The sequence below is a fragment of the Etheostoma spectabile genome, chromosome 19 (genome assembly GCF_008692095.1).
Source record: "Etheostoma spectabile isolate EspeVRDwgs_2016 chromosome 19, UIUC_Espe_1.0, whole genome shotgun sequence".
Lineage (NCBI taxonomy): Eukaryota > Metazoa > Chordata > Actinopteri > Perciformes > Percidae > Etheostoma > Etheostoma spectabile.
In genome coordinates, this window is record NC_045751.1 from 18,555,272 (window position 1) to 18,574,203 (window position 18,932).

General features: G+C 40.2%; 2 protein-coding genes and 1 long non-coding RNA gene across 4 annotated transcripts in view; 2 read left to right on the top strand and 1 right to left on the bottom strand.

The window, feature by feature from the left end:
* The window catches only part of LOC116707142 (uncharacterized), a 10,262-nt gene extending 9,842 nt beyond the window's left edge, over positions 1–420 (top strand). The window contains exon 3 of the long non-coding RNA XR_004336409.1: positions 410–420. This is a non-coding gene — a long non-coding RNA (uncharacterized LOC116707142). The remainder of the gene's footprint in view (positions 1–409) is intronic.
* The window catches only part of LOC116707140 (RAS guanyl-releasing protein 2), a 46,741-nt gene extending 29,468 nt beyond the window's left edge, over positions 1–17,273 (bottom strand). For both annotated transcript variants that reach the window (XM_032544357.1, XM_032544355.1), the window contains exons 1-7: positions 16,938–17,273; positions 3,766–3,900; positions 3,432–3,534; positions 3,155–3,211; positions 2,741–2,872; positions 1,540–1,690; positions 219–392 (exon numbers count right to left, since the gene is read on the bottom strand). In XM_032544357.1, the coding sequence (XP_032400248.1) occupies positions 219–392; positions 1,540–1,690; positions 2,741–2,872; positions 3,155–3,211; positions 3,432–3,534; positions 3,766–3,835 (687 nt within the window). In that variant the 5' untranslated portion in view covers positions 3,836–3,900; positions 16,938–17,273. The remainder of the gene's footprint in view (positions 1–218; positions 393–1,539; positions 1,691–2,740; positions 2,873–3,154; positions 3,212–3,431; positions 3,535–3,765; positions 3,901–16,937) is intronic.
* A 1,142-nt stretch (positions 17,274–18,415) lies between these two features.
* The window catches only part of alpk1 (alpha-kinase 1), a 9,017-nt gene continuing 8,500 nt past the window's right edge, over positions 18,416–18,932 (top strand). The window contains exon 1 of the mRNA XM_032544770.1: positions 18,416–18,599. The gene's annotated coding sequence lies outside the window, so the exon portion shown is untranslated. The remainder of the gene's footprint in view (positions 18,600–18,932) is intronic.

An 18,932-nucleotide genomic window follows, 5' to 3' on the forward strand; every position in this document is an offset into this window, starting at 1 on the left:
TGCGTGTGTGTGTGTGTGTGTGTTTGTGTGTGGGTGTGTGACATTTCCCTCTTCTCTCCCCATCACATCTCTAATTCACCTTTCTACAACTTTCTCCCTCTTCTCTGTGGCTCCAGGCAGTCTGTCTGCTTCTATGTGCACCCTGAAGCCCACACCCCCCGCTATCTCTGTCTTAAAACCTCGGCAGTAAACAGCCTTAAAGGGCCCTGCAGACAAACCTGTGCCACTCTGATGAAGTGGGAGATGACGGCGGCTCTCTGCGGGGCGGTGGGCTTGCTGAGCACCATCAGCTGGATCCACTGGGAGACGCTGTTGAAAAGCGTGATGAAACGCTCCAGGATGGGGTTGTCCACTGTGCAGCCATGCATCACAAAGCTATGGTAGTCCTGAAACTAAAAGCAGGGAAAAGCATTACACATTTTGTTTCATATATTTAAATCAAATTTATAAAACATACTTCCTTAAAACCATCCACAGAAATGTTGTTGTAAAAGGTCAATCACAAAAAACACTATTTACTTTTTTTAGTAATTTGGCATCCAGTGTTTTTGGGATTGACCCACACTTGAGACAAAACTCATATCCCAGGTTCTGCTGCTTGAGTTTGACAATTATTTGTTTAAGTTGTCTCCTATATATCCCCCAACTTTATAAAAGTGCAACACTGAAGTGCTGAAATGCCCCTTTCATTGGGATATATGCTTATCCGCTTTCCTGACAACACATAGATGATACCACTTTCATGTCTGTATGGTAAATATGCAGCTGGAGGTAACAGCTGGTTAGTTTAGCATGAAGACTGGAAAGGGTAAAACAGCTAGCCTGGCTCTATACTAAGGTAACAAAAGTCACCATCCAGCACTTCTAAAGTTCACTAATTAACACAATATGTTTTGTTTGTTTAATCTGTAAAGACATGAACGTGTAAAACCAAGAATTTACTGTTTTACAGGGAGTTTTGTGCCTTACTATTTATTGGTTCTGTCCAGAGGAATTACCTATGGAAGTGTATTTACCAAATTGTTGAACTAGTCCTTGATGGCAGCAATGTGGATAACAAAGCAGTCAACTGGCTGATTTATAGCCCATCTTTATTCTGGGAAATATAAAAGAAGACAGATTTGCTTTCACCTACAGTAGTCTAAATGCAGAAGAGTATCATTATAGACTGCACCAATGCTGCTATATGTTTATATTTCCCATGGCTGATTTTGTTTTTTATTGAGCCAGAATATCTTTAGAAGAGAAACAAAGACAAAGCCAAGACAAATCACTCCCACTGCCCTCATCTTGCCACCAGCACCATCACACTTGAATAAATTATCATCCTCCATTTAAATCAGCACACACCCAGTCATTGCCTTTGCTTCCCAAAATAACACTCAAGAGCAAAATGTTTCCAGGAAACAAATATAATTACTACCACTTAAAGTGGATTTGAAACGCAATTGCTAAGCAACTATCAAGCCAGCAGCAGGTGGAATTACTAGAACATTCAAAGAAGTTGGAAACATTACATTAGATTGTGGGCAAACTGACCAGGATCTTGCAGAAGGATTTGTACTCCAGGTAGGTCAGGTGTTCAGCCAGTTCACAGGAATCAAGGTGGTCAAACAGCAGGGACATCTTCCTCTTTTTGGACACTGATGGGACACGCTGAGTTACCTGCCGTTTCCATTTATATGATGGCCTGAGAGGGACGAGAAAGAATATTTAATGAAAGAATTCTCTCCTTAGGTCTTTTGCAATGTTTTAATATTATATTGACATCATAATACAAGATTAGATATCGTCTTAGATTTTGGATATCGTTATATGGCATAAGTGTCCTCCTTTCCTGGTTTTACTGGCTGCATTATGGTAAAGTGATGTAATTTTCTAAACTTACGAGGCTGTTCTAGCTTTTTTATTATTTGCCTTTGCACACTTAAGAGGGATTAATGCTTCTGCGTTAAATCTACATTGTGGCTACATACGTTTGTACAAGTAGATATGGACCCTACGCCGTAGCCTGAAGTGCACCTCTCTGCAACGCACGTCGCTCGGCCATGGCTTGGTAGCGTTGCATTTCCCCCTACTTAATTCCTGGTTCTCCTTCTCCGTAAACAACATAAAATCAAGGAGAGGGTTAAATTTTCCTGCTACAGATTTCCCACCGTGGTCATAAAGCACAGGGGAGAAACTTTGTTTCTCTCACTTGACCTCTAGCTCTGAAGCTATTCGCGTCACTCTCTTCCTTGCTCTACCACACACTCCCTACACATACACACAGGCAGGCCCTGCTATTTTCTTAAAGAGATTGACGTGCACACCAACGCACAAGGATAAACCTCAGGCCACTTACGTAGGCTAAGGCGAAAGCTCTGCGTGGATAACAAAAATGTCATTGTGTAAAGCACCAATAGTTAACCCCACAATATTGTTTCAATATTGAGATAATGTGACACTTGATTTTCTCCATATCCCCAAGCCCTAATAAAAACTATCAAACTTTTTCAACACATGTAGAATTTATTTCTAGAATGGAAAAGTCTCAAATGTGCTCCTTTAGTGTTCTTGTGGGACACTAAAGGGAAGTTAAGGTCACACAGAAATGGCTTTTATTGGAATAAGAGGTCATTGACCCTGCATTCTTAGAACACAGGCAATAAAAGCGCACGCTGACATAAACACCCAAGACAGAGACATTCATTCACACTGTCAACAACATGGCATAGCTTTCAGCAGCCAATTCACTCACACACTGTCGAGGTCAATGAGCCGACTCTGGCTCTCGTTGCCCTCGGTGGTCAAGAGGTCTTTAAAGTCTTTGATCTGGTCGGCCAGCTCTGGGCTCAGATTGAACTCTGCTGGAAACTCAGAGATCCAGTACCTGGAAGGCACAACAAAGAGATGAAAAGGATGAAAAATTGTGCAAGGGACATAGACTTGTTCACATCTACACAATAATGTGACACTGAGTTTAAGACCTAGATTTAGTTGGTTTACATGATGATCAAAAGTGACTTAGTTATACAAGTTGCAAAATTTCTGTATGACGTGGAGTTACTGTCAATACTTAGCTGTAAACTCACAAACCCATAAATAAATCAGCAAACCAAAGTTCAGAGAGGAATTGCACCAGAAGAGGTAAAAGAATAAATAAGTTTATTACTTGACCAGGTGGCATATTCTTGTTCGGCGCTCAGCAGTGCTGCTTTCCTCTTGAGATCTTATCTAAAAGTTAAGGTGTAACTTTGCTGCAAATTCCCCTTTTCAGACTATAATAAACTCTTTTAAATCCCATTCAAATATAACAGACTTAGGAGAACAACAAAGATAAACAACAACAACAGAACTGGCATTGAGCCCATTTTTCAGTCAGAGTAATATTGTAGACGAACACCAAAGACTACATGTCTGAGGTAGCAGAAAACAAGGGTGAAGGATACTTGAGCACTAGCTTCTTAGCCAAGTCGGTTGAAGGGATATACCAAGGGTGCATCATGAGAAACATGCGGACCAAGGAAGCATCCTTCAAAGTGCCACTCTCATCTATAAGAAGAAAATAGGTTGTCACTCATCCTCACATGATATCAATTAGTGTGTATCTATTTTTGATAGCCAGTGTGAGTTGTTGTCTGACCACTAGCAAACATTTCTACAGAAGACATATATTCCAAATGATTTACATAAAAACACAATGCAACAATTCTTCTTTTTAATGACTCGCTTTGAAATAAATGCAATTATCTATTTCAAAGAAACCGTGTTAAAATGACCAACCGAAGGCTTGGATGCTCGCTTCCACCAGCTCGTCCACCGCGGCCGACTGCTCCGATAATATGGACTCCATCTTTCCTTTCCTCTGTGCTTTGCCCCTCGTTTCTCTCTCTCTGGTTTGACGCTAGTGCCTTCTCACTGAACACAAAAGAAGATGAAAAGAAGGGATCAAAGGCGGGCAAAAGAGAGTAATTGCTGTGTGAAGCTCAGGAAGAGAAAATTAAATTCATAGTTGCTGCGGGTTTGGAATAGTTGTGTGGTCGGTTTTTTGCATCTTACTTCACACTGCAGAGATATAGCCAGTGAGTGTTTACACAACAGTTACAACTGGTGAATTTAATGGGGATATCTCCCAGTCAATGCCAGCCATTAACTGATATGAAGGTTTAATTTGACCCAACAAATTCAAGGTGTCAATCTGCAATCCTGCACTGAAACAAGTACTTGAAAGCAATACTAAAAACTAAGTAAGTATCTTACTAGAAAATTACTTTGGTAGAAGTCAAAGTCATCTTTTAGAATATTACTTGAGTAAAAGTCTTAGTATATTTACTGTACTTACGTATCAAAAGTAAATGTCTGATATTAAATGTACTTAAGTATTAGAAGTAAAATTAAAAGTAATAAAAAGCTTTGATTATGGACTTCATGGCAAAAAGTGTGTTACATTATCTTCATCACCACTGTCATTGGGGTGGTCATCATCTGTTACCATGGCGGCAGAGCCTGCAGCAGGCGCTTCCGCAACACTATCAATAATTATGTTTCCTCCTCTTCTTCTTTAATTTTGGCCTATGTTTTTATTTTTATTTTTTATTTTTTTTTACCACTTGGCAACAAACAGGCATTATGTCAAACTCATAACTAACTTTAACTTTAACTTTGACTTTCAAAGATTCAAAACCCTTTATTTATACCACGGTGGGGAAATTCACACTGTTGCGGCAGCAAGGCATAAGTAAAAAGTAAAAGAAACACATTAACACACACTAATAAATATAATTAAAGAGAATAAATATTAAACAGTAAAATAAATTTACAGTAATTGCACAGTCACACGTTTTATTGTACGTGTTATCAGCCCCTGGCTTGTGTGTATGTGTGCGTGTGTGTGTGCATGTGTGTGTGTGTGTGTGTGTGTGTGTGTGTGTGTGTGTGTGTGTGTGGGTGTATGTGTGTGTGTGTGTGTGTTTTTAACTAAGATGCTTGAACTAAGGGGAAATGTACAGTAGGTGAGTAAAAGTATTCATTTTATTTAGGAAATGTAGTGGAGTGAAAGTAAAAGTTTCCGAAAATATAAATAACGAAGTAAAGTACAGATACGTGAAAATTCTACTTAAGTACAGTGACAAAGTATTTGTACTTTGTTACATTACAACACTGACTGAAACATGTTCTACTTGAAGGAGCACAATATAATTGGTCCAGATGTCAGCGGAGAGTTTAAATGTCTCATCATGACTGAGAAGTGATTACAGATACAATACATTGTGGCTCTCGTATTTGAACGCAAGTATCCATACAGCATACATTTGAAGAAGTTATGACTTGTATCAATGTAAGATATGACTTATCAGGAAATATTTTATTAAAAATTTGCGTTCAATGCTAACTCGGTACACCTTTTAATAATTAAAACTGCAGATACATTTTGGTCAGCACTCAAGTATTGAGAATCAATACCTAGCCTGGAAGTGCCTCTAAGGATGAAGTCAGGTGACATTGTATAAACAGCAAAAAAGTCTGGGTAGGAGGGAGGTCGGGGTGGACAGTTACTGCTCAATCCGTACCGGAAAGCCCATTTGTTTTACGCTTTTGCAAAGATGGTTTAGGTTAAGCATTGACCTCAAATGGTTAAGGCCAGGAAAGCCCATTGGTCAGGGGATAGGTTCAAAACAAATCGGTTCATTTCCAGTCCAGATCAGTTAGTAACAAGGACTTTCACCAAGGAGACTTTTGTTTGTATACCATGTGAGACCAAACGACAACGTTGATATATTCAAACTTGCAAACGCATCTTAAGTTACTTAACATTAGTACGTAGGGGATTTTCCTAGATCTAAGTTGATTTGTCTAAATCTAACCAAGACGTTTAGTTGCCTAAAGCTAACCAAGTAGATTATTTGTCTAAACCTATTCAAGTACTTAAGTTGCCTGAACCTAACCAATAAGTTTAGTTGCCTGAACCTAACCAATAAGTTTAGTTGCCTGAACCTAAGTAGTTTAGTTGCCTAGAGTGAACGAAATAGTTTAGTTGCCTAGAAGTAACCAAGTATTTTAGTTGCGTAAACTAACCAAGTAGTTTAGTTGCCTAAAGCTAACCAAGTAGTTTAGTTACATAAATTAACCAAGTAGTTTAGTTAGTAAACTAACCAAGTAGTTTATTTACGTAAACTAACCAAGTAGTTTAGTTAGTAAACTAACCAAGTAGTTTATTTACGTAAACTAACCAAGTAGTTTAGTTACTAAACTAACCTATTAGTTTAGTTACGTAAACTAACCAAGTAGTTTAGTTAGTAAACTAACCAATTAGTTTAGTTACGTAAACTAACCAAGTAGTTTAGTTAGTAAACTAACCAATTAGTTTAGTTACGTAAACTAACCAAATTTTTTAGTTCCTTAAAGTTAACCAAGTAGATTAGTTGCGTAAACTAACCAGCTAACCAAGTAGGTTAGTTGTGTAAACTAATCAAGTATATTTGCCTAAAGCTAACCAAGTAGTTTAGTTGCGGTCCTGATCATGCAGCCATATGTGCGAGTTGGGAGTGAGAATGTGTTGGATGGTTAACATGTTGCACTGATGCAAATTTAGAATACAAATAACATAATATTGATTGCAGAATATGTAGACAGTTTAGCCTGCTTTGAGTTCAATGTGGCATGTTAAAGAAAAACTTATAAAAAGCCACAGACAATAAAAAGAATACTGTAATTTATGACCTGTCTTTGACAGGCTCCAATGCAGTTTGTTGTGTACAACCACAACACACTGCAAGCAAAGTATTGAAGTCTTATAATAGTCAATTATTTTGACAAACATGATGGCATTGTGTGATTCATGTGTTGCGGAAATAAATTAAGAAAGAAATGCGTACTTGTAGTTTTCTCGTTGATTGAATAAGTCCTTGCAGCAGGGAACCATGGCAACCTCATTTTACTGCCTAGTAAATACACATACACACACCCCTACAAGAATGCACAAAATACATGTTTTTACCTAGAGAAGTAGAAGTAACCTGAGGGAATCAATTTAGTTTATAATCCTGGATGAGTATATTGAGTCTGAAGCAGTCAAATACTGTACACTAATCCTATCTCATATATTGGTTGCTGCTTGATCATGGTGTAAAATAGGAGAAAAGAAGCCTCTGGATATTTTGGTGTGTTGCTGATGAGCGTGAAGGTAACGCTGAGGTTATGCTTGAGTGACAAAGTTAGGCTGCATAATCTACAACATAGCACGCTGCTAGATCAACTAATGGCTTTTTAATGTTGTGGTTCTGTGGCAGAGTGTGATGAGTATGTGTATGTATCCATTGTGCCTGACACAATGAAGCCTTCCCCTGCGCTGTCTCTGCTGCAACGCGGTGGGCGGACACACTCAATTACAGGCTTCACGAGCTGTCTCAGCTACACACATTCGCACATTTCTGCAGGAATAGAGGGAAAAGAGAAGATAGAGAAAGAGAGGGAAGTATACCCATAAAGCTTCAACCATCAGTCATAGAGCGAGAGTGAAATGATGAGGAAAGAGGGAAGTACAGAACCTCAACTCTGTGCCTTTTATAAAGAACGGGGTCAGATCATGGAAAGAGAAAGTGTAAAGAAATGACAGACTGCAGGAGGACCAGAATCAAAATGATGTGCTTTTATATATACAATTATTTATATGGTGTGATTTTCCAGGGGGATGCGTGGGATTTTCCCCTTTCTGGTCTACCCTGCCTTTGTTTAATTATTATTATTATTATTATTTTTCCCCCCTCAAAGTGATCAATGCTACTTCACCAACAGACCACAGGCTATAAGTAAAGTGTGTTACAGTAACAGTCTATAGTGCCATAGAACAATAAAATCTGAGCAGCAGATGCTGCTTTGTATTTAGCTGCTACAAAGTCCCGGGACGCCGGCTACCAGCGGCAGTTGTTTAGCTGCTAACAGGTGACTGTGAGTCGGGTACAGCAATGCCAGATGACGGTCCTTTTAGGGGCCGTGGTAGAGGAGTTAAGCCAGAAAAAGTGAGCGTTGTGTGGTTTCCTGGGTGAAAGTATTTTGTTTTTGCAACACAGTGAACTCCGCTCTCCGGCTTGAAAACGCTGTGTTTCATGTTGATACCAGGTTGAGCTATTTCATTTTGAGATTATTTTCTATTGGATATTGAAGTTCATAAATAGGTGTTTTGCCATGGCTGGCTGAGTGGCTCTATATCCATGGCACTGAAAGGGGAATTTCAGTTCAGTTCAATTCTTGCATGTTTTGTTTTGATGATCAAAAAACATCATATATACCGTATGTATATCGTATATACTTTCATGTCTATCCATAGCTACATATTTGTAGCTATGGATAGACATGAAAGTTCTTGTGAGGGTGCTAAGGTCACCACAGGAAATACGTCTCTGAGCCATAAAGCAGTGTTGTTGTATGTCGGAGACCTCAAAGAAAAAACCCACCCAGACCTGTGACATCTGGCCAACAAAAATTAAAAAAACAGACACCACTGCTCACATGTCATGAATATAATAAGAAGGTAAGGGGCCCTGGAGTGTATTATGGCCACCCAACAATAGCCATTTTTAATAAAACCCATCCAGATCTTTGCTGAAATGAATTCCTTGTTTTCGCTTGTGCATTTTTTGCATCTCAGTTTAGAACAGTCTGTCCTCAAGAGCTGCAGATGCAAGGACATGGGTTGGATGGGTTGCAGTGCCACCTGTGCAAAGGGTGAACCTGCTTTTAACGGAGTCTATTCTGGCACTGCGGCACAGGCTGTGCCCGTCTTGATGATGATACCGTCTTACTATCCATTCATCATCCCGCTGACAAGAGCTCTTTGTCGCAACCCAGAGAACATCACTCTCTGTGCTTTGAGGAGGATTCAGAGACTGATTTATCCTTAACAGCCTCCCCCTTCTGCCTTTTCTGCAATTCTTCAAGTATTTTCCCCACATGATATCTGATCATGTTTCTATTACCGTAAAACGGTAAACTGATTTTTAGGTTGCACACGCTGTGAGAGCTTTTGGTGTCATTCTTGGTTGCCAGGTGACGTTGATCCAGGGCCATCGATCAGGCAGATTAGAGGTGGGTTGGGGCGCAGCGGGGATAAAGGGAAGCTGAAGGGTGCCTGGTCAATCCTGGCAATGCGGAATCTGTAGTGTGCTGCTGGTTTTGTGGGCACTGAAAATGTCAGATCCTCCGGCTTGACAAGGAAAGACACCTTCTCACTGCCGTCCTTCATATTCACCCTTTTATAGCCATAAAACAACATGAAGACTTCACAATACCTGTGCAATCTTGTCTCCTAAAAAAGGACATTCCCATACAATGAAACTCCATTCTGAATGGTTTCTCAATTGGTTCAAGGGAAACGTATTTTCCAATGGCTGGCACACATTGCGAAAACAGTTGGTGTTTTAGACATTCTGTGAATTTACACTACTTTTACAACTACTTGAAATAAAATGTGTGATGTATAAAATGAAATCCGGAACAAACTATGTTTCCCTCTAAACATAACGGAGAATGCAGTTATTTTGTATGGGAACGGTATTTCTAGATAGGGCTGACCTGTGGCACAGCCACACATTTTTTCACTTGTAAAAAGTAAAATACAATATGAATGTAGATCTGTTCCTAAATGCTTGTGTAAAGTGAGTATATACTGTATTTTCTATGTAATGGAGTAAATTAGGTTGTTTATAGATTAATTGTCTCTGCCAAAACCACATAAGGCATACTAAGTATACCTTCTTACAAAGCCCACACATTTGAAGGAAACTGGCTGCATAAATCTTCAACATCTTTTTATGCCTCGGAATTGACACACGCACTGATTGATGATCAGACATTGACAGACGCACAGATAATGAGATCCATCCTGCTATTGATATTCCCATAATGGGCTCATTTCCATGCTAGTAATACGCAGAGCTGATGCACAGTCTCCATACAGCCTTTGATTCAGTTTCATTCCCTCCCTACTGGCATTTGGGTAAAACAAGTTTGATTGATGTTTTCATGGATAATGGTCCTGAGGTAAAAGATGTGGATGCAGTTACTCACTCTGATTGGCTATAAGGACTGCTATAAGACTGTTCATTCTGCCTTACACACAAACATGGTAAAAGGTTCTATCTTCAGCATTTTAGCCACACAACTAACGTGGTGCACTTTTTCATCGAGAGTCACCATCAGGTCATGACTACGTATCCAATCCTTTGGTTTATAACCAAAAACCTACAAAATACACACTGAAAAAAGATCGTGAACATGACAAATACATTACCTACTAAACGTCAGCATGATAGCATTGTTGCTGTTAGCGTGTTGGCATGCAGACGTGCACTGATCACCACTGCACCACTGGGCCCATGCACAGTGTTGACAGAGCTACAAGTCTTGTAAAGACCTTTAAAATGTAACCATTTCCCTAACAATTACATTCCAATACATCAAATTGTGTTTTCAGTTATGTTTCAAGGGACACGTATTCTCCAGTTTTTTTGTATTTCCTTACTAGTGCTCCTGGTGAAACACAAGGTTAATGTTAAACCTGGATTGAAACAAAACTATTTTGTAAGGTTCAGAATACTATCATGATTAAGGTTAAATTGTTTAAACTGTGTTTGTTTAAGTTTAAGGATGTAATTGAAGTATGTTACGTACTTAGAAACGTCCTTTCATCATATGCCACAAATAGAAACGCTTTAGCCTTAGAATAAGCCCATCGTGGTGGCACAGTGTAAATGTAGTTTTACGGTTTGGTAGTGGAAGATTCACTTGTTTATATGTGGTAACCCCAAAAAAAATCGTATGTCTCAAATGAATGGGATCATGTATTTACTGTAACTTTAACTAAAGTTTGGAAAGTGAGAGCCAGTAATCTGTATTTTAAAGCTTTATCTAATTGGATGAAAATACAAGACTGAAAAACGGCATTGTACATACCACTTCTTCATGTTATACACACACCACCCATTTCTCTTGCCTAACACCCCCTAGTTTGTTTCAGGAAGTTGTAGCAAGGCTGCATGATGGGACAGATTTAGTTCTCCAGAGGGGCCTACAGAGCCGCTGTTGACAGGCTCTATTTACAGACTGCAGGGTACTGAGAGCAGGAAGGGAAACGTTTCCCTTTCCCTGGACACACTGAATGCCACATCGGTGGGGGCGCACCGGCTGCGAACTGAGATTAGCAGCTACAGTTCCTCCTTGGGGACGGAGGGGGGGTTGGATGACACGGAGGCAGGAGAGGAGGAATGGGAGATAAAGGGAGGCAGGAAGAGAGTGTGCTCAACCTCTCTTCAGCCCAGTCAAACATGGAAAGAGATTGTTGGCTGAAGAGGGCAAAATATCAAATAGGGAGGGAGAGTCATGATGGAAAACATGGGAGGAAGAAAAAATGCAACTTGAATCTCTCTCAAAAGCTAATTATATATGTGAAGGAGGGAAGCAGCAATTTTTCATACTCTTAAAAAAAAGAGAAAAATATGCATATTTCACAATGTGTTGCCTGGTTATAGCAGCTGCTAGAGTGTAATTTTTTATTATGTCCTCACAAAGTCACACATCCTGTTCCACATCTGGAACACTCTTATATCTCAGATCTCAACTTTCTGACTTCAAATGAAAAGTGTCATGTGTGAGACAGAAAGGGCATTGCATGTGTCCCCCCATCCCCTTCTGTATCAGTGTGTCACATTGCCTTTACTGCTTTGTTTTGAGCCTTCCTGCTCAAACTTTTGTCCTTTTACCAGATGTGAAAGTTTGCTTCATAACAAATACCGGAAGGGTGTGTTGGTCTGCGTGTGAAATGTGGCGAGTATATTTCTGCGTGGCCACCCTTTTTTTCTTTAACGTGCTACTAACAGTGTCATGTAACTGACTACATTACTACTAGGTAGAGTTTTTGCTTACACATTTTTTTCTCTCTATATTAAATGTTCTTTTTGTCATTTATCTCCCTGACATAGATATACTTCCATCTCGCCGTGTGATGACTGAATGCTGAGGCCCCACGGCACATTGTGTAAAAGAACAACATGATACATCATGCTTTGCAATAGACATTAGAGTCTCTTTCTCACAGTGAATGGCCAGGTGGCTTCTGCCAACTGTCGAATAATTTCACAACATGCAAAGGTCAGGAGTCATTTTCTGCTTTTCTGCAATGCTGATGTCAGGAACATCACTTCCTGTTGTTACAGAGTGTTTCATCTGGGGCAAACATATTCCATGTAATGACTGTACAGCAATCTGAAATTGTTGTATGTTGCAAGAAGAATGCATTTACTAGATATCAGATTAAGGCAGGATAAAAACTTATGATTTATGGGAAATTGTATGAATTCCACAAATTAAAGCAATAGTTTGACATTTGGTGAAATACGATTATTTGCATTCTTGCAGTGAGCTAGATGATAGGATAGAAGCTAGGATATCATTCCCATGCCTGTTCAGTAAATATGTAAAGCCAGCAGCCAGTTAGCTTTATTTATTTTTGTGGTTAGCAGATAATCTTTCCTTTGACCTGGGCTATGCTAGCTGTTTTAAGCCTTAAAGACTGATATTTTACAATACAGCAAAATGTACTTTCTTGTCTAGAGTTAGCTGAGAAGATATATACACTCTCATGCATTTACTGTAAATATGTAGCTAAAGCCAGCAGCCAGTTAGCTTAGCATAAAGACAAACCTGCCAACACCTCTATACCAGATAACATGGTATGGTTAATGGATCCAAAAGTGCTAAACAATGCTTGGCTTGGCACCAGTAACTTCTTGGGTTAGATTTTTCATGAGCGTAGTATCAATCTTCTCACCTAACTCTCACCAAGACTGTGAATAAGCACATTTCCCAACATGTTAAACTAATTCTTTAATAGCAAGCTTGAGTTCTACTACCCGGAAGCAACAAAAGGCCCACCCTTCATGCAGACACACAGAGTTTAAGACAGGGTAGCTGCAGCAAAACACCCACCCAAAAAACAGCCGTTGGTTGGGCTCAGGCACCTGCTGGAATCCTTCCATTTTCATAATTCAGCTTTTCTCAGAAGTGTGTGTGTGTGTGTGTGTGTGTGTGTGTGTGTGTGTGTGTGTGTGTGTGTGTGTGTGTGTGTGTGTGTGTGTGTTTTGCAGGGCACATACTATACATCTCTAGAGGCTAATTTGTTCTTTGCCGTGTTTATTTGCTTCATTTCCTCCTTCCTGTCATGGTGGTGTTTGTTGAGCTATACAGTGGTTTTAAACAGCAGTCATGAACTAGTTTCATGTTATGTGTGTGTGCTAGTAGCCTCTTCATCACCCCTGCAAGCTTTCTTTAACAGTGTTGGCCTCAGCTGGTTCTTGTTTATGTCTATCTCCCTAAAACAGCTTGCATCCCTGAGCAAACCAGTCTATACGCCTACCACAAACACCACAGTTTCCTGCACCATTCTTCATGCACATTCAGATAAAAAGTGTGGGAGATAACAGACTGCAAACAGACTGATGAGAACAAAAGTGAGGAAATGAATGCACATTTTTGATTGCAGGTGCAGTACACCACAGGCGTTCTCAAAACCAAATCGGATTCCCCTTCTGAAAGTGAGGCACGCCTAACACCTGTGGCACAGAATGCTGCCAGTCAACTGAAACCTTAACTAATCACAGCCATGCAATCACCATCACTGCTAATTCACTGCCTTAAGTAATCACTACACTAGCTTAGATACAGCAGCAACGGAGTTTCGATCCACCCTCCCACCAGCCTGATCCACTACTGTATTTCCCCCTGACTGATTTAATTCCAGCCACAGCTTGATTTATAGCTCTTTAGGTCCAACACTTTCCCTCAACAGCTACCTTCCCCTTCCACTCTCTCCTCTCTCCCACTCTTTTTTGTCTGCATTCTATCCATGCCTTTAAAGGTGAGGTGCATAGACATGCTGAGATTGTACAGGGTCTGTGCCCTTTAATGGGAACTGAAGAGGTGACTGTGGAACAGAAAGATCCACCGAGGGACAGAGAAAGAGTAGAGATGACTAGGCCATTTATTTTGGACTCAACCATTGGGGGAAGTTTAAAAGTGAACCTGTTTGCGTTCAGAGAAGTCACATCCACTCACAATTAGATCATTTGTTGTAGGGCTGCATGATATGAGGTATATATGTGACATGCGATAACTTTGAATATCGTGATAACGATATATACTGTACATCGCGATATATGAACAAATATCAAAGTGTTTTCAGTTCTGCTGCTTTCAGCATTCTGCTAAAATACAAAAAATTGCTTGTTGAATTTAAAACAAATGAAAGGAAATAATTTACAGCGATTGAACTTGGAATTGAATGTAAAAGGCAGCACTAAAACAAAATGACAACTACATTTTTTAAGTGCAGTTTTCAATCCATATTCCCTTTCAACTGACACAAAAAAAGCTTTGTAGGAGTTGTGTTTGTGATATGATGTAGCCTTTCTTGATGTGTTGATTGCACGAGTTGATATTCCAATGATGATAAAGAAACAATATATTGTGCAGCTCTAATTTATTAACCTAGTTTTAGGATCCAGCCCTGCCTATGTTGCGTGTCTGTAAATTCTCTTTTCTGGTGTTTAAATCAGTTTTTAAAAAAACTGCCAACAATTAGGGCTGGGTGCCGAATTTAATACTTTTAAGGCACAGACCGAATTGCCTCCTCAGTATCAAGTATTGAAAAAGGCACGTCATTGAGTACCAAATTTCAATTCCTAAGGAGCAAATCTTATCAGCATCAGTGAGCAATAAGGATGCAACATGCTTTTACCAAGATCTAATTATGATTGTGAATGGCTGTCAAACGTTACACGCTGTAAAGGCAGGCAGGAAAAACTCTACATTACGCAAAGAGACGGGGCTCACATAGTAGGAGCTGAAAAACAAATACTAATGTGTAATAAAAACTCAAGTACAGTTATTGAGTACCTTCCTGTTGTCACTTGATCTAATGCTGGATGTGAATGCAACCTAGCAGGTAAGGTGAGAAAGGCTGATCCAGGTAACTAGGAGTGTATCACAGGGACTGTGGAGGAATAGATGATGAAAAAAGAGATATGGAAGGCAGAAAGCGGACCGAGGCAGAAAGTGCATTAGCCTGTACGCGCCAATGAGAGCAAACATAAAGCACACACGTCTGGCTTAGCTCCTGTCTACTCTCTGTAATTATTTTTTATTTTTTTGCTTGCTTCTTCTCCTGTGTTGATTGAGTTTTGTTCTCATCCTCACTATGTCACTCTGTTCTGCCATGCTTCTCCTCCCAAATTTGTTGTTTTTGGTCTCTTTGGCATAAAGCAGCAGCCGTGCACAATGGATCCAATTATGGCTGGCTTTCATGATAAGTGCAACACTGCTGCAGGTTGAGGTGGAGGAGGTGACTGGAAGTGATGCTGAATATCAAGGGTGACCGCTCCAGAGGCCTGAAGTAATTGCAATGCGGCAACGGAGGAGAGAAAGGAGAGATTAAGATGCGGGAGTGTTTTTTTTAAAATGTTGTCTACTTGATTTAACCACAATGCTGAAACTACATTTAATCCATGTAATCATTTCTTTTTCTTTTTCAGGTATTACGTCACCTGTTAGGTACATGAGATCAGAGGTTACTTTAAAGTAACTGCTAACCAAATAAGCTACGGCCTAATAAAATGGACTTTGGACAAACTAATATGATGGTTGCTGTGGATGGCTGCCACATTTGCATCCTCTTAATCAGATGATGTGGATGAACAAGAGCACACAATGCAAGCTTGTCCAATATTTAAAAAAGGAGCGGTTAATCAGCAGCATGCAGCTCCGGCCAGATCAGCAACACTGAAAAAGTGTGGCTTTTTCGCCTCCCACAAGGATGTGATCGTCTGCAAAACTACAGCTGCTAAGACTTCCAAATGTTCAGAGAGGCAGCTTCCAAGTCAAATCCCTCTGCTCTGACATCACAGCATGGGTGGATAAGGCAGGGGTGAAGTACAAGCAAAGACATGGCAGAGAAAGTAATCAGCATTTAAGGATGCCTCGTAATCCCCGCTGCTTTGAGGGCGGTGGGAGAAAATCACATCACCTTGAATCACTGCAGTCAGACAGCTGCAGCCTGGTAATGAGTTGGCTGGGTGAAGGGAAATAAAGGAAGTGAGGTACGTCTGACCTCTCGCTTGTTTAATTCAGCAGCCACGGCTGAGTCACAGTGAGCTGGGAGTGAATCCCCCAGGGTTTTACTCTCCAGTTAAGGCCAAATCTCCTCACATCTTTATTAGCTGGGCTACCAAGGCTCTGTGTCAGTGCCATTTGATGGCTACCTCAGCAACATAACTTCCATCTCCATCCCCTTCCTCTTCCCAGATGGCTCAAGCCATAATGTTGCATGCCAGCAGGCTTTTGTTTACCATCATTCATATCCCAATCAAGCAAGATAAAGATCCTGCCCCTCCCTCAATCTAATTTTAGGGGCAGGCGTTCCTCCATCCTCCTCTACTCATGCGCCTTTTCCTGAAAATAAGTGCAGTGACCCGTCATTTCCATGGGTTCTGCTAGTAGATATAATGGACAGATGTTTGATGCAACTTCTGTCTTCTGCAAGTCTGAGCACAACAGCTCTGGGTACTTTTTTTTCAACACAAAGTAGAAAGCGCACTCATGACTCCCTAATGAGTCAACATGAAATTCTGACTTTGCTGTGGCTGATGGTGCAAGAAGTCCTTGCATGATTGTAATCTATCGTTGCATACAACAATACACACTTAAAATCATGTAGATAGTAGGTAAATGTAGGTACATATATGAAATGATCAAGGAGTTAAGTTTAAAGACAGGCACGCCACATTACCCTGGTTCCTTCACAATATAAGTGCCTGAGCAGACGAGAAAAGAAAGACATCTGAAACCCGCCATGCGTAACAATGTCTGGCCTCAGCTTACTAATATGCACGTTATGACACATTTCTTACCTTTAGAGTTTGAAGGGTCCCATGCTCTGGGAGAGGAAGCGACAGTAGTAACAGTTGTGGAGTGAGCTGCTGATATGAAAAGCGTTACATCACACTTAAAACGCCTGTTTGGCCACGGAGTGGGAACACCAGGGTCCTGCGGAGGGAGACAGGCTCCGATGATGGAAACCCCAAAAACTCATCAGAAGATATGCACTCGGATCTCTCTTCGGCGTTTCTCTGAATGAGCTCTGCGGGTATTCTTTTACGGCACATTTACCCTGCAGTGCGCAAAAGTCATCTCGTGGCGCGCTCGGAAGCAACTTGTGGATGTGATGTGTGTGTGTGTGTGTGTGTGTGTGTGTGTGTGTGTGTGTGTTTGTGTACGAGAAGCAGCTGCGCGCAGCTGGACCGCGTGCCAGCCGTATGCTCACGTTCCAGCTGTGCAGCTCACAGTCCAACTGCAGAGCCACAGTCCCGCCTATTGGTAGGAGCACAGCAACACCACAGGCTGTACGCGCTTGTTGTGTGCGCTCCTTACGCACCATTGCACACCATGACAATCCAGCAGATGGTTAACCACCGCTCTGCGATATTAATGCGTCTTAATTATGATAATTTCTTTATAACCTCATACATGTCCACACTTCCAGGTTTGTGCTGCCTTCATATACACCTCATACATTTCGAAATTGTTTTAAATTATTATTTCAGTAGGCAAACAAGAGGCAGCCAGCTGCTGCAATGGTAGAATGGGGAATGCATGCATTTGTTAATCATATAATCATAATGAATGTACCCCAAGTACAACACGGCATGACAAATCTAGAAAATATATGTTGTATTGCTGCTGATTTATGTTCATTTCATTTATTTTTTGAATAGGGTTTGCTCCCTTTATAACGTCACACGTTGCGTTCAGGTCATGCGGGATTACGTTAGTGACCTCACTCCGCATCACTGTCGAGACTAAGTGAGTGATAACCCTAAAATTCAAGAAGTAGCCTACAAACGTGTGAACATGGTTACAAGCATGCCAAGAGGCTCCATAAAAGAAAAAAGTAAGACGAAAATGTTAGGGACATATTAAAATATAATACAAATTAGTTTACAAATTTACAAATCTAATATGTAATAAAGTAAAAACAGTAAATATAAAAATTATATAAAAATAGCGTACTGTATGTTTACTGTATAAAAACCATGAGTATTGAATATAATTACAATTTCAGTTATTGTTATTATTAGTAGTATACAGAATAGGGTTTGCTTTCTTTATATTGACATGTCATGCGGGCCTAAGTGAGTAATTACTACAGACATAGCTTATAGAATGCAGAGTGTATTGCTAAGATAATTTAACAAAGTTCATTCGATCATAACACCGACTTTTGTTCATTGTTATTGTACAACACACGCTACCTTACTGAAACCTCAAATTCCGTGATCACGTCATCACTAAAGAGTGCAAGGACTCGTGGAACAAGCTCTCTCCAGTTGGAATTGCGATATTTCCGACGTTATGTGAAGGCAGCACCACGTAGGACTCCCCCACCAGGAAGACGAGGAGAATCTTGAAGGCGGTAGTTGCTGTTTAATTGTTTAATTAGTCTTTAATGAAAATGTTCATTCGGACATCATAGTGAAAGAGACAGAGAGTCATGTAAGCTTAACGTTTAAGGGGTAAGAGTTATTTTAAATGCGACGACATAAACAACATTGACTTCCACTCCTGTTGAGCAATGTCTCTGGATTTGTTTTTCACTGTCAAAGTAGGCTACAGTAGCTAGCTATACTTTGTGTTTGGCGAAACATCCGTACATTTTAAGCTACATCTTTATCATACTTCATGATATTGTGTGTTTTCTTTATGGTACGTCTAGAATAACTTTGACAAATCAGTGTACATAAAAGTATAAGCCTACTTATTGAAGTAACTGGAATTATGGTTCACTATAAAGTCATTGTTAAAGCCTCTACACACACACACACACACACACACACACACACACACAC